This window comes from Gymnoscopelus microlampas (assembly GCF_963454915.1).
Source record: "Gymnoscopelus microlampas genome assembly, chromosome: 12".
Classification (NCBI taxonomy): domain Eukaryota; kingdom Metazoa; phylum Chordata; class Actinopteri; order Myctophiformes; family Myctophidae; genus Gymnoscopelus; species Gymnoscopelus microlampas.
Genome location: NC_139949.1, coordinates 24,609,048 through 24,622,496, shown reverse-complemented (window position 1 = coordinate 24,622,496; position 13,449 = coordinate 24,609,048). Strand labels below are relative to the sequence as shown.

The window sequence follows — 13,449 nt, the reverse complement described above, 5'->3', positions numbered from 1 at the left end:
TGCATATGAACATTTTCAACATGCACTGATGTCAGACACAACAGAAACCACTTATTATTAGATGTGTCATATGGGGGCCGTGGTCCGCCAACCCATATATACAGTATATATTATATATGGTACAGTATATGTATCGTAATATATGAATGAGTGTTCAATATTGGAAAATAATAGAAGAGACGAAGGTTAAGAACTCCATGACGTGAGGCAGAGTTTCCTCCGCCAAGTTCATTATTTTCCTATTTCTGGAAGCCTTGTCGTGCAGTATCTCTGTTTATATTTACCATTCTCATATTTGAGAAAGAACTGAAAACAAAAGCTGTGTTGTTGGTAACCATAGTAGCAAACAGCTGTTATTGTTATGTTATGTGTAATACTGTTGTTACAGTTTATCTTAAGCTGTGATTTAGAACATTACATTTAAACTGACCGGGACTACGTTGATATTGTGATTCTAAAATACACCACCAATACAAGCAAGTATTTTCTGTGGTCATGGGTTAAGTAAATCAAATTGACTGAACAACAACATTGCATTTTTAACCACATGAACCCCAAACATTCGGTAAACATAGGCGAACATTCACGGTAAATATCAGATCTACAAAGTAGATAATAGATTGTAGATCTGCTATTTTCGGTGAAAGGATTTGGTCCCCGGTCAACGAAGTATAGAGGATTTAAGTGTAGCCTACACCTGACAGTCAATCAGAAGCGAGTATTTTCCATGGTTATGGGTTAAGTCAAATTGATTGACAACAATAGCATACATTTTAAATGTTACGATTTACACTTCTAAAAAATGTGAATTCAACACCCCAGGCAGAGAAAAGCGCTCAGAAAGTTATGTGTTGTCCTTGCCTGTGGGTGAGAGAACATATTGCATTGTAGATGCATGAGCATAGCATCATCTCATTTCACGCGAATTGATGGATTGCTGATGTATCCTAACTGGATTTCAACAAAGAATCCAACAGCACACATAACTGCCATTCAATGAAAGGGGTTTGCTGTGACATGAAATTGAGGTTTGCATGCAGTTTTCGTTTGATGCATAATATGACAACTTGATATACTGTATAGATGTAAACAGTGCCGTCCTTATGTAGAAGCTCTAGGCTGTTATATACTGTAGTTGTTTTAGCACAATACTTTCTTTTCAAAATATTTTTTCCATATATCTCCTTCATCATACAGTATGTGTACATTTAAGTACACATACTGTCCCAATAAATGTGCTATTCTGAAATGGGAAGGCAATCAACAGAACATTTTCTAGGTCTTTATCCTCTTTATCTGATTTGGCATAAAATAATATTCCCTCGAAATTGATCTCATACAGTACTCTCACCTCATGATCTGTGTATTTTCACTTTCAAAACAACGGAGCTCAAATAGCTAACAGAAAAGTCACTGTCAAAACACTTCTAGAGCTCCCTGTACACCCTAAAGCAAAACAAAAAAAACGGAGAAATTGCAATCCTTGGCTATCCATATTATTGCTTTGTTTTCAATAAAATAATATTCTGTATCTTGGCAACCACAACAATAACCACTTGCTGATGAAAAGGATGATGGTTTTTGCCTATAAACACCCTAAAGATTGTAATACTTCATATTATTGCTTTGGTTTCAATAAAAGACTATACTGTATCTTGGCAGCCATAACAGTAATACCCCGTGGCTGATGAAAAGGATAGAAGGCTGTACTTATAAACGCCAATGAAAGAGATGTGGATATGAACAGATCACTGTGGAGCTGTAACCTCCGTAACTTTCAGCTTCGGCTTTGAGTCCTATCTCCAACTATTATCTTACAATAAATGCACTAAACTCTGTATGTCCGTCCGTCTGTCGAGTCGGTTGGATAGGCGGTTGTCCGCCCATCTTTTCAATAAGCCCATATCATGCGCATATATGGACATCTACTGATGACATCAGGTATCTCCATATATGGGCATAAAAGGGACACAGACAGACCAAGTGTTACAACGGTTATAACGGGTATTGCATAACCGGGAGGGGCATGCATTCCCTATTTGCATCATTCCAGAGTAGGCTTGTTGGCATGCCCCTTTTGTTATCCAATACACGTTTTACCCGTGATCAGAGTACATAGTGCAGGACCCTTTATCATAGTACTTGGATGATGATCTACGATGTCTGGAGACAGACAGATACAGAGATTTGTGGATATTTCTAGACAACCACTTATCCGACCGACTTCCCTCTCAACATTTCATCCATCTTCATTCATTTATCGAGAGTCTGAGGGTCCTGGACCGGTGCCTCTTCCCAGCTGGACGTGCCTGGAAAACCTCCCTCGGGAGGCAACCAGGAGGGTACTACAGTAGATGCCTGATGCACTTCAACTGGCTCCTTTCTATGCAAAGGAACAGCGACTCTACACAGTCTCTCACGGATGACTGGGCTTCTCACCCTATCTAGCCACCCTCCTGAGAAATATGTCACTTGTATCCTCCATCTTGTTCTTTCGGTCATGACCTACATTTCATGACCATAGGTGAAAGTAGGACGATTGACTGGTAAATATTTAAAAAGCTTTCTGGCTCAGCTCTTTTTTTTTTATCACAATGGTTCAGTACATCAAACGCAATACCACTCCTGCTTCTCTGGGTGGGTTCATGCACCGTCCTCCCCTCCCTTGTGAACAAGACCCACTTGAACTCTTTCACTTATAGGCTTAGGACCATAGAGTTACATAATAGAGAGGGCATACTCCTAAATCACCCTTTCTTCCGGGTTGGGAAATGTGACGGGCGGGGCCTATTTGGGGCTTCTGTGACACGTTTTGCGTCACCTCCATGCGCAACCCCGTGCGCAAGTTTGTGTGCCGAGCCCATTGGTCGAAACCGTTTTCGCTCGTTCGTGACAGTGGCCCCAGGCTGTTTTAAGCTGCAGTACCTATGAATGGCCAGCATGTCCAATGCGCTTCAATGCAACCTCTGGGTTCTGGGGGCATAGGACTCATTAGGACTCATTCCCTACCTGGAGTGGACAATCCACCTCCAGAAGCTCCCAGGGCGTTCATCATGTCTGATGTGGTTGAAACGTTGTCTTAATACATTCTGGCCTGGGAGTTCCTTAAAAGGTGTATCTTTAGCATGCACCTGTTGAATGACTTTTTTTCATGTGCGTGCATCGCCTTGGATTATACGCTACTTAGGACAGCTCCAAGCAATGTATTCTGCGTTGTGTCAACAGTGAAACACCACACTCAGTCCAGAAAGAGACTTTGCTGTTGTTTGTCTGGACTCTCACCTGTGAACCTGTCGGCGGTTTCAACCCCCACGGGGCGGCAACACTCTCAGGGTCATTGAGTCTCTCAAGCCTCTCCACCACGGCAAGGTCACAGCAACAGGAGAGGACGTGGCTCTTAAAAAGAACCTTTCATTCATTCATTCTTTCTTTCGTTCCGGTAGTTCTTTCGTTCTTTCTTTTGGACATTATTGTTGTACTGGACTGGACCCAGCCAATATTGTCGACATAGTCGTACTTTACTTCTTTTCGTTCTTTCTTTCGTACTTTCTTTCTTTCCGTCTTCGGGCCTTGTTTGCCTGGACCAGACCAAATCGCAAAGACCTTTTACCTACCATAGAACACCATGGTGGACCTACTTTCTTTCGTACTATCTTTCATTCTTGATGTATCCACTGCTCAGGTGATTAGCCTATGCAAGTTTTACCAGAGCCCTGTTAGTCAGCATTACCTGCTTCTACCTCTCACGACGAGGACGTAGGGTTGGATTTTGAGAGGCAAAAATGTGTTCAGTTTTCAGTGCTGTTTTATTTTTCAATGCTTTTTTTGCCTATTTATTGCCCATTTACTTACAATGTACTTTTTTTCCAGACCCTCAGAGACAAGATGGAGAATGGACAGAGTTTAGGATGACAGAATAATGTACTGAATCATTTACTACTGCCCTCCCTTTTCTAATGCGTCTTCCCAGACGCATCGCAAGGTGAAGGGTTGGACTTCTTCTGGGTGTTGTAGTCAGACAGGATGTGTCCATCTTCAAGTTGCTTGCCAGCCAAGATCAGCATCTGCTGGTCAGGGAGGTGCCATCCTTGTCCTGGATTGTGGCTTTGACATTCTCTGTTATCTTCGTCTTGCCGGTGAGGGTCTTGACGAAGTTCTGCATTCTTCGCCTCAGACGCAGCACAAGGTGGTGGGTGGATTATTTCTGGATGTTTTTGTCAGAAAGGGATTGTCCTGGATTTTGGCTGTGACATTCTCATTGGTAGCGCTTGGCTCAACCTACAGGGTGATGTTCATGCCAGGGAGAGTCCTTCTTTACAAGTCAGATGGTTTAGTTTCAGGATTAGATCACTTCTTTGCAGCGGCATCCATCTGCGGGTTATTTCACCTCAGTCCTAATTAACTCATCATCCTCTTATCCTTCTTCACTTCGGTCGAAGGTTAGGGTTTTGCTGGTAAGGGTCTTCTAAAAAAATCTACATGTTTGGGCAATTGGAGTGCGAACAGCTGTAAAAGATGTATCTCAATCCTCTCCGCAGACTATCTGTCAAGCTTCACTACATGTTCTGAATTTATTTTTCCCTTAAGATTCCTTTTAATGATGTCCCCACAGAAATGGTGATGTCACAGTTTGTTCTGACCTCGCAATGTGATTGGCTGAGAGGCATTGTCCATGTCTCCAAATATAGCAATTTAGAATTCAGAGTTCATTCAGAGTAAGGTAAATTCATTATTTACCATACCTGTATCCTTTGCTTTCTTTGCATTCTAATCATTATCACTAGTGCAGTAGACATCATACGCGGGCAACAGTCGCTTCTCTCTCTCTCTCTCTCTGTCTCTCTCTGTCTCTCTCTGTCTCTCTGTCGCTCTGTCTCTGTCTCTCTGTCTCTCTGTCTCTCTGTGTGTCTCTCTCTCTCTCTCTCTCTCTCTCTCTCTCTCTCTCTCTCTCTCTCTCTCTCTGTCTCTCTGTGTGTGTGTGTGTGTGTGTGTGTGTGTGTGTGTGTGTGTGTGTGTGTGTGTGTGTGTGTGTGTGTGTGTGTGTGTGTGTGTGTGTGTGTGTGTGTGTGTGTGTGTGTGTGTGTGTGTGTCTCTCTCTCTCTCTCTCTCTCTCTCTCTCTGTAGATAGATAGATAGATAGATAGATAGATAGATACTCGATAGATACTCGATAGATTCTAGATAGATAGATAGATAGATAGATAGATAGATAGATAGATAGATAGATAATGAATGGATGGATCCCTTGCAGGTCTATTTGTTTACATTTGTACACTCTCTGAGTTAAATGAGCACTCAGAACTTCACAGTGTACACTGAATAAAGGAACAAATGACACCATGTCATTTGTTCCTTTAAGAAGCAGGTGTCATGGTGAAGTACATGCACTTGCACAGCATCATGGACTTGAAACTTGTTCAGCTCAACTAAGAGCAGTATGCTTAATGAAGACTGTACATATTCCTTTTTATTTTAGAATGCTGTAGAGATTTTTTTTTTAGTTTATGCTGTCCAATATGCCATGCCAATATGCCATGTCTTGGACCTGGGGTGAAAAATGGAATATGAGATATGCAGTGGTTTACTATGGTGTGTGTAATGGTGGAAAGAATCCATTCTAATGTAATGGTACTGATAATAATACTTGAGTATTTGACGGTGGACTTGTGAATGTGAGTGTAAGTGTTTGCAGTGGATTGAGGGTATTGTGTGTCAGGCTGACACACAATGAGCGCCCTCATATTCAATTTTCAAGTGCAACAGGCTGACACTGTCAGTTTTACCACCAGAAAAGGCTCATTTGTCTTAGGATGCATAAATCGTTTGCACTGTTGCATTTGAAAATTGAAAAACAGGGCACTCAGGTGGCTAGTATATCTGTCCACCATCGTGGAGTCTAGGGGTTCGAATCCACTGCAGTGCATCTGGCTTGGCGGAGCATCTATATGAACACAATTGGCCGTGTTTGGGGGAGGGAAGACGGGCAGGGAGGGTGATCTTTGTTGAGGCGCTACATCCTCAATAGCAGTGGTAACACAGAAATTTGTATAGAGTCATTAGCATAATGACTAAATTGGGGTAGTGCAAATAATTGGGGAAAAAAAAATTGCGTAATTGTAATTTGTGTCAGAAAATAACATATAGACTAGAATACAAACAAATTGTTCTTGATCCAGTACTATACAGTACCGACTGACCCTGTTAGATCTATTGTGGGTCTTTTCTTTTATCAAGCCCTGAAACCCAGCTCACTGGCCTATGGGTATGAATAAAAACAGCGGTGAGCAGCGAGGGGAGTTTAGCGGCGCTCAATCTGTAAAAGTGGTGTCAGCGTGCGTGTGGGCCAGAGTGTCAGGCAGGTAATTCAGTGTTTGACAGACAGAGGAGACCTGGGTGAATACCCAGGACCCAGCCGAGGCAGAGAGCTACACGTGGGCTGGGAATAGAACACGGCCCCACAGCTATACTCGCCGACAAGCTCCCGGTAATCACACTCCAGCTCGGTGCCGCCAATTAATTCAACCGCGCCTTCCCCCGGAACACACGTTCCCAGCACTGAGGGGGATTGGAGGAGGACGGGCGCACGTGACACCCCGGCTGCAACTGTAATGAGGCTTGTTTGTGTGTGAGCTCTGCAGGGGATTACTGTGTGTAAATGGTCTGCGTGGAGTAAAGTGCGGTTGCGGACGGAATACAGTTGGTTCAGGGTCTGTGTGTGTGTGTGTGTGTGTGTGTGCGCGCGATCTCCAATTCAGTTAGGATTCTTTCCCTGTGACTTTCCAGAGCCTGTCTGCATTAAATGAATCCGTTTTTTCCCCCCCAGACTTACCTTATTTATGTATTCATGCATTTTGTCCTGCCTGTTTATGCATTATGAAATGTTCATATATCTGCTTCAAAACAGTTTTGGTCAATACACAGATCCATGAAGGATCCAAACTAACTGTACTTGCTACAATGACACAGAGAGATTTGTTTCATTTGAACGTTATTACTTAAGGGACAATAGTGCTTGTAATGTATTTGTGTACTGTATGTGTATAGAACATATACAGTATAATACACAAAGGCACGCTCACTTGCACATAGACACACACACGCACGCATGCACGCACGCACGCACGCACGCGCGCACACACACACACACACACACACACACACACACATACAGGTTTGTGTGTCAATATCACAAAACACAATACCTTTCAGACCTTGTTCTGTGACAGTGAATAACAGCCGTCATTACCTATTAAAGAAAAGAAAATATATATTTTTTTGATATACCGGTAAGCAAGAAAAACAAAAACATGACAGTTTGCTCATGTCAAATCTAAACTTGTAAATTAAAGGATTGTTCTTCAAAGGTTTTCCCACATAAAGCCCTAGGTATTAAGAGATTATTATCTTTAATTCTTTTTCATGTAATTCAGACTATCGACCTCCTTTTTTCCCACCAAGTCACCAATGGGGCTGTTTTATGTTTTTAACCATAATTACTCAAATTCTGTTGCCATGGTGATGCTTGAGGAGGTGTTTCCGCCCTTGTCAAAGCAAAGACAGGTAATTGCCACTCTCCTTTGTTTCCGTGGCAACGATAACCAATCCCTAATACGCTGCGTTTGTCTTTTCTCCCCCTGTACCTTGGCGTCCATTGAAAGGTAAACTTGGACCTGTCCTCCCTACTGGACGCCGATGAGAAGAAGTCCAAGAATAAGAGAGGTGTACTTCCCAAGCACGCCACCAACATCATGCGCTCCTGGCTTTTTCAACATCTCATGGTGAGTGCCACGCTATGAGCGTGTAGATCTGCTATTTTTTTTAAATCTTGAAAACATGTGCAAGTCTTTGAATATATATGTTCTTTTAAAGCAAACATTTTTAAGTCAAATCTTTGCTTCTTGAGGTCCCCGGAACAAAATATTTTACAAATGTTCGCTTTAAAAACATATATTCAAAGATTTGCCCACATTTTTCACAATCTTTCAAAAATAGCCAACGAAATCTAAAAAAGACACACAGATGCGTTCCCAGTCTTAATGGGTTAAAGCCCGATGCATGCTTTGTCGCACGACAGTGTCCCGGTGCCGAAAATAGCTGACCTTCAAGCCCACAACGTGTTGTGAGCTTGTAGGTCTGGTATATTCGGCACGGGACACCGTCGTACGTACGGTGGAGCATAATGTAGGTGTGTGTGTGTTCGGTCAGTGTGTAGATGTTGGAATAGTGTTCAGGCTAATATGAGGTTCATTCTTAATACTATGACTAAACAGAAAATTATCAAATGAATATAGAAAACTAAGGTGGTGGTTGTGGTTTCTTTCTCGTAGCATCCCTACCCAACAGAAGATGAGAAGAGGCAGATTGCAGGACAAACAAATCTAACTCTGCTACAAGTCAACAACTGGTAAGGCACTGGCGTTTTATATAAGTCTGTCTTTGTGCCTGAAGCATTGCAAATACCACTTAAGGTGATATTGCTGAATTTCATCTTAGATGTTGTCGCCTACTGAATGTACTTGTCAGTTGTCAGTGTTGTGGCTCCATCTTCTGGTCACATATAATACGTACATTAAAAGAGTGTCCTTTTTTTTTTTTTTACAAAAAATTGCTTTTCTTTTTTTGTGGGGAAATAACTAGCAGCATTATTATTTAATAAATACAATTTAGGATACACCATGGTATGTAAACAGAATAATTTTTCCCCTCAAAACATGCTGTTAATTTTGATGTACCAATCATAACAAACATTCAAGAGGCATTGGTGTCAGTTATTAGCCACTTGAACCCCAGTATGCCTATCCTGGAGGGGACATTCGCCAAAAATAGCAGATCTACAAGCTCACACCATTGTCAGCTTGTAGATCAGCTATTTTTGGCAAAGAGATTTGGTGTAGATGGAAGAAAGCAATTAAAGTGCAGTTGTAAGTCCAGTTCTCTAAAACCAAAGGGCTTAAAAGTGGTTACAAATAATATTCAGCAAGGATCGTCCGTGTCAATATGACTTTCCTCCAGGTTCATCAACGCTCGTAGACGTATCCTCCAGCCGATGCTAGATGCCAGTAACCCAGATCCAGCCCCGAAGGCAAAGAAGATGAAGTCCCAGCACCGTCCCACACAGCGGTTTTGGCCTGACTCCATCGTGGCTGGAGTTCTACAGACGCACAGATCCCAACTGGGCAACAACTCAGACAGTACGCCAGCACTCTGTTGTCTCACAACACGCCGTGCAGAACTTCACACGCATTTTAAATCGTTGTGGTCAAGCAGAAACCTTGTATCTCCATATTTTAAACAGTTCATGTTTTTTCATAAATTAATGACCTACTTTTGCCTGTGTTGCCTACTTGGCAAACACAGCCGATATACGTGTTGTGAGCTTGCACAGCAGCTAACGTCTTCTTGCTCTCTCATCCAGACCCGTTGGGCATGGACGGACTGCACCCGCTGTCATCAGACTCTGCCACCCTGGCCATGCAGCAGGCCATGCTGGGGGCAGAGGACTCCATGGACGGCACCGAGGAGGAGGAGGACGAGGAGGAGGAGGAGGAGGAGGAGATGGAGGAGGAGGAGGAGGAGGAGGAAGACGAAGTGGACGGAGCGGAGGAGAGCGGCGGCGGGGGGAGACAGATGCCTGGCGGCGGAGGCGGAGGGAGGAGAGACCTGAGTATGGAGCACAGAGAAGAACTGGAGTAGGGAGAGAGAGAGAGCAAGGACAAGGATGACGTTATAACTTTGACCTCGGTTTCTACGTAATTTGGCGAATGTCAAAAAGAAAAAGAAAATAGTAACACTTGAGAGCGTTCGAGGGCATATTAGGTTTTTTATGAATTTGTGGAATTTCAAAGGCTCCTAGAGACTTCTTGGGAAGAGCAGATTGGAGTCTAATCAGACTACAACGAGTGTCATTATTATGATGGGGGAAAAAAGTTGTTTGTTGATGAATATGTGTTGCATCATCGTACGTTTGTACTTGCCCATACAAAGAGCACTATACATGTTTGGATAGTAACATGCTTTTATTTTGGTGCCAAACACTTTTTGTTATACCACAGTTAGTTCAGACCACGCATGGGGATTGGCTGAGAGGCATTACCATAATATCTTCCAATGACAGCACTCCTAACGCATCCACCTTTCGTCACCTGTAACCTAGCAAAGGATGGCGCCTACTTTTTGTCACGTTTTCTTCACTTTCTAATGATAAATCAATAATGAAACTGGTATAATAGCAATAATGCACTCGAGGTCATGCCATATTGTGATATTGTGGTCCATGGCACTCCCTCCCCTGTATTATTGCTTAAATGACACAAAGGTGGTGAGGTTAAAGTACAGTGTGTCAGTTTTTATCCCTTTTTTCAGGATTTTCTAGAATATGTGACATAAGAACTACAGCATACAGAATGAATACTTCAGGTTGGTTGTTCCTGCCTACTTGTTTCATGACTGAAACTTAATCACAGAAGGAAACAATCAGGTCCATGAAGTAATTATTTTACTACATCTACTTAATTCCAACAATCTACTTTATATTGTAAGTGGGGAAACCGCAAACTATAACATGCAAAAAATAATGGACAGAGAACCTGATACTTATATAGTAGACTGGCAGACTCATTTTCATTTCACATTCAAGTGTTTGTACTGAATATCATCATGTTTCACAGTACAAAATACAAAAGTACAGAAGAGGCCATAGTACAGTACTTAAACTTTTCATTTGTAATGGCTGATATACAGAAATTACAACTGACAGTCTGCACTTTAAACTCTTGTCAATGTGGCATTTTGTGTCCCAAATGATTAAAATCACAGAGCCAAGAAAACAAAACAAAAACAAAACAAAGAAATAAAATAAAAACAAACGCAAACAAGAATGTTACTCTCCAAACAGTTATGGAGCTCACTGAATATATTTGCTTCCACTGTTTGGACATTCATTCACGCCTTTTAAACGACTCATAGGTTCTCAGGTTAAATAATGCTTCATTCTATGTTTCTTCTTGTGAACGAAAATGCACTCATTGCTGCAGCAAAACTTCTTGAGCATGACTTTTGAAATAATGTAAATTTGTTTCTACTTCTCCCATGAGCAAAAACCTGAATCAGTAAACCAGTGTATACTGACTGCACAAAATATGTATATTGAATTTTGCATTATGTCTGCATTATGGTGTTTAAGGTTTGCATATTTATTCAGTTTCTCCACCTGATCTCAGAGGGTGACTGAAGAAACAACTAGTTGCTTATGTTTATAGGTATTACAAAGTTTTCTGAATGAGACCTAACTGGCAGCCATGCATATACTTGACTTCAGCCATTAACCACTTGAACCCTTGCGTCCCTATTCTGGGGCTATCATTTCGCAAAAATAGCAGATCTACAAGCTCACAATGCGTTGCAAATTGACATGTTGTGAGCATGTAGATAGGCTATTTTCAATGAAGATATTAGCAAGAACAGGAGGGAGCCTAGTATAAAGCCCTTGGGAATCTGGTCAACTAAGTATAGGGTTTAAGTAACTGTTTTCAAGATCACGTGTATATTTTTGTGACTTGGGATGATAGTGTCACAAGGGAGAATGGCAAACAAGGCCAGTCACCACTTTATCAACGGCATCCAGATGAACATATAGGGAGGAGTACATAGGGAGAGGCAATGACCTTGTGATCCCCATTGTTGACAACCAATGGCATTTACTGACAAACAGCTGCAAGCAAGAAGATGATTTTGAGTTGAAGGAGGAAGAAAACAATCCCGGCTCAAATTATATCTCTCAATTTTATGTGAAGGATTTGAGAAGAAACTGTGAAACAGTCTCAACTTCTCTGCTTTGTGCTAAAAACAAAGCGACACAAAATGGAGACGCTTGTTTCTAATGTGAAGATGTCTAGAAAAGAAAACCATGTTATTGAATGTTTTGACTGTTCATCGTGAAGTATGTTCTACATTAATATTCTTTTTTCTTTTTTTTTTTGACTGCTTTTTTTTATGGATCTTCCAGAGCAAGTGACAATAGAAATATTTTTATTTCATTTGTACACTTTGTTGTCATAATCTATTGTGTTTCAATAGACCAACTTTAATAATTAAAACATGTAAAGCTAAGGATTCTGGTTGAATGATATTAACAAGCTACACATTTACACTTTTACTGTAGCAGCACATACAGTACATACATCAAAATCCAGAGCGTTAGCATAGACCTGTAAGGGTTAAATGTTGGTAAACTAGCACTGGATTGCACCATGTAGTTGCCACAGTAGGAAGTAGACTGTTTGGCTGTGGGGATTGGCTGAATGGATGAATAGAAATAATAGAAAAGTGGAATGGAAAATTCTTGACACAAGACAAGACATGAAAGTAAAGTAAGCCTGCTCCTAAAACGTTTAAGGTTGGGGGGGGGGGGGGGGGAGCGGGGGGGCTCTGGAACTGTCTCACTGGGACATATATATCCAGATTACAGAGTTACAGTACTTTAGGCGTCTAAATATTGGCCCATGCTTCCCCCATTTTCCTGTCACACGTCTGGGATTCCACCCACTGGTTAGCCTACTGCCCATGCCTATGATTTCAGCCTGCTTGGAGGGCACCACCCAAATGCTGTCCCACCTTTTCACTCTGGCAGGGCCAACACGAGAACAACTTTATTCTAAAGTGATTTTGAAAACATCAACACAGTAAAATCTGTGTTGAACAAAAAGACATTTGTACACTCTCAGAGTTACACATGGATAAATAAACACTGATAATGCAACCAGCTGGGGGGGGGGGGGGGGGGGATTGTGGATGCCGATTGTGTAACAATGCTTAGCTGTTTCACTTAATGAGTCCTCCCAAAGTATGTTGACTAGTTTATATGGGAAGCAGAATTGTGAACTGTCATAGATAGTCAAAACAACTTTAGTTCTGGTATCAATCACCATCACTGGTAGTGTGATAGAATAGAGTTGTGTGTCATACTGTATGGATAACAACCACATATTATTTTCAATTGGAAGATTTTGTATTATTAATTTTATCTTTTTTTTCAAGCAATCACCTTTTATTATTCAATACAAGGCTTGAAGGCTCACAGAAACATCCAAAGTAGCCATACAGTAGTTGCTGGAATACATTTTTGTTATAAGCTAATTAGTAAGTATGAACAACTGTCATATTGCTGTGTTTTCTGCCTTCATTTCCAAACCACACAGATGGGGTGCCATGTTGACATATCTCCCATCTCACATCCAAACCATGTTCATGTCTACCAGTGCAAATGCTAACCTGTTGAATTATTTCTGTGTCGACTCAATTTCCTTTTGTTTTCAGCCACTTAAACCCTCTAGACTTCGTAAACTGGACTTGAGTTGGCTCTGTGCCATCTTCTACACCAAATCTCTTCGCCAAAAATAGCTGATCGACAAGCTCAGCGTTGTGACACGTTGTGAGCTTGTAGATCTGCTA

The 13,449-nt window shown here is 41.6% G+C and overlaps 1 protein-coding gene across 4 annotated transcripts in view; it reads left to right on the top strand.

Moving 5' to 3' along the window:
* The window catches only part of LOC311057984 (homeobox protein PKNOX2-like), a 91,223-nt gene extending 79,114 nt beyond the window's left edge, over positions 1-12,109 (top strand). For all 4 annotated transcript variants that reach the window (XM_084075214.1, XM_084075216.1, XM_084075217.1 and 1 more), the window contains 4 exons: positions 7,659-7,778; positions 8,328-8,404; positions 9,013-9,191; positions 9,416-12,109. In XM_084075214.1, coding sequence (XP_083931340.1) covers positions 7,659-7,778; positions 8,328-8,404; positions 9,013-9,191; positions 9,416-9,693 — 654 coding nt within the window. In that variant the 3' untranslated portion in view covers positions 9,694-12,109. The remainder of the gene's footprint in view (positions 1-7,658; positions 7,779-8,327; positions 8,405-9,012; positions 9,192-9,415) is intronic.
* The last annotated feature ends 1,340 nt before the right edge of the window (positions 12,110-13,449 follow it).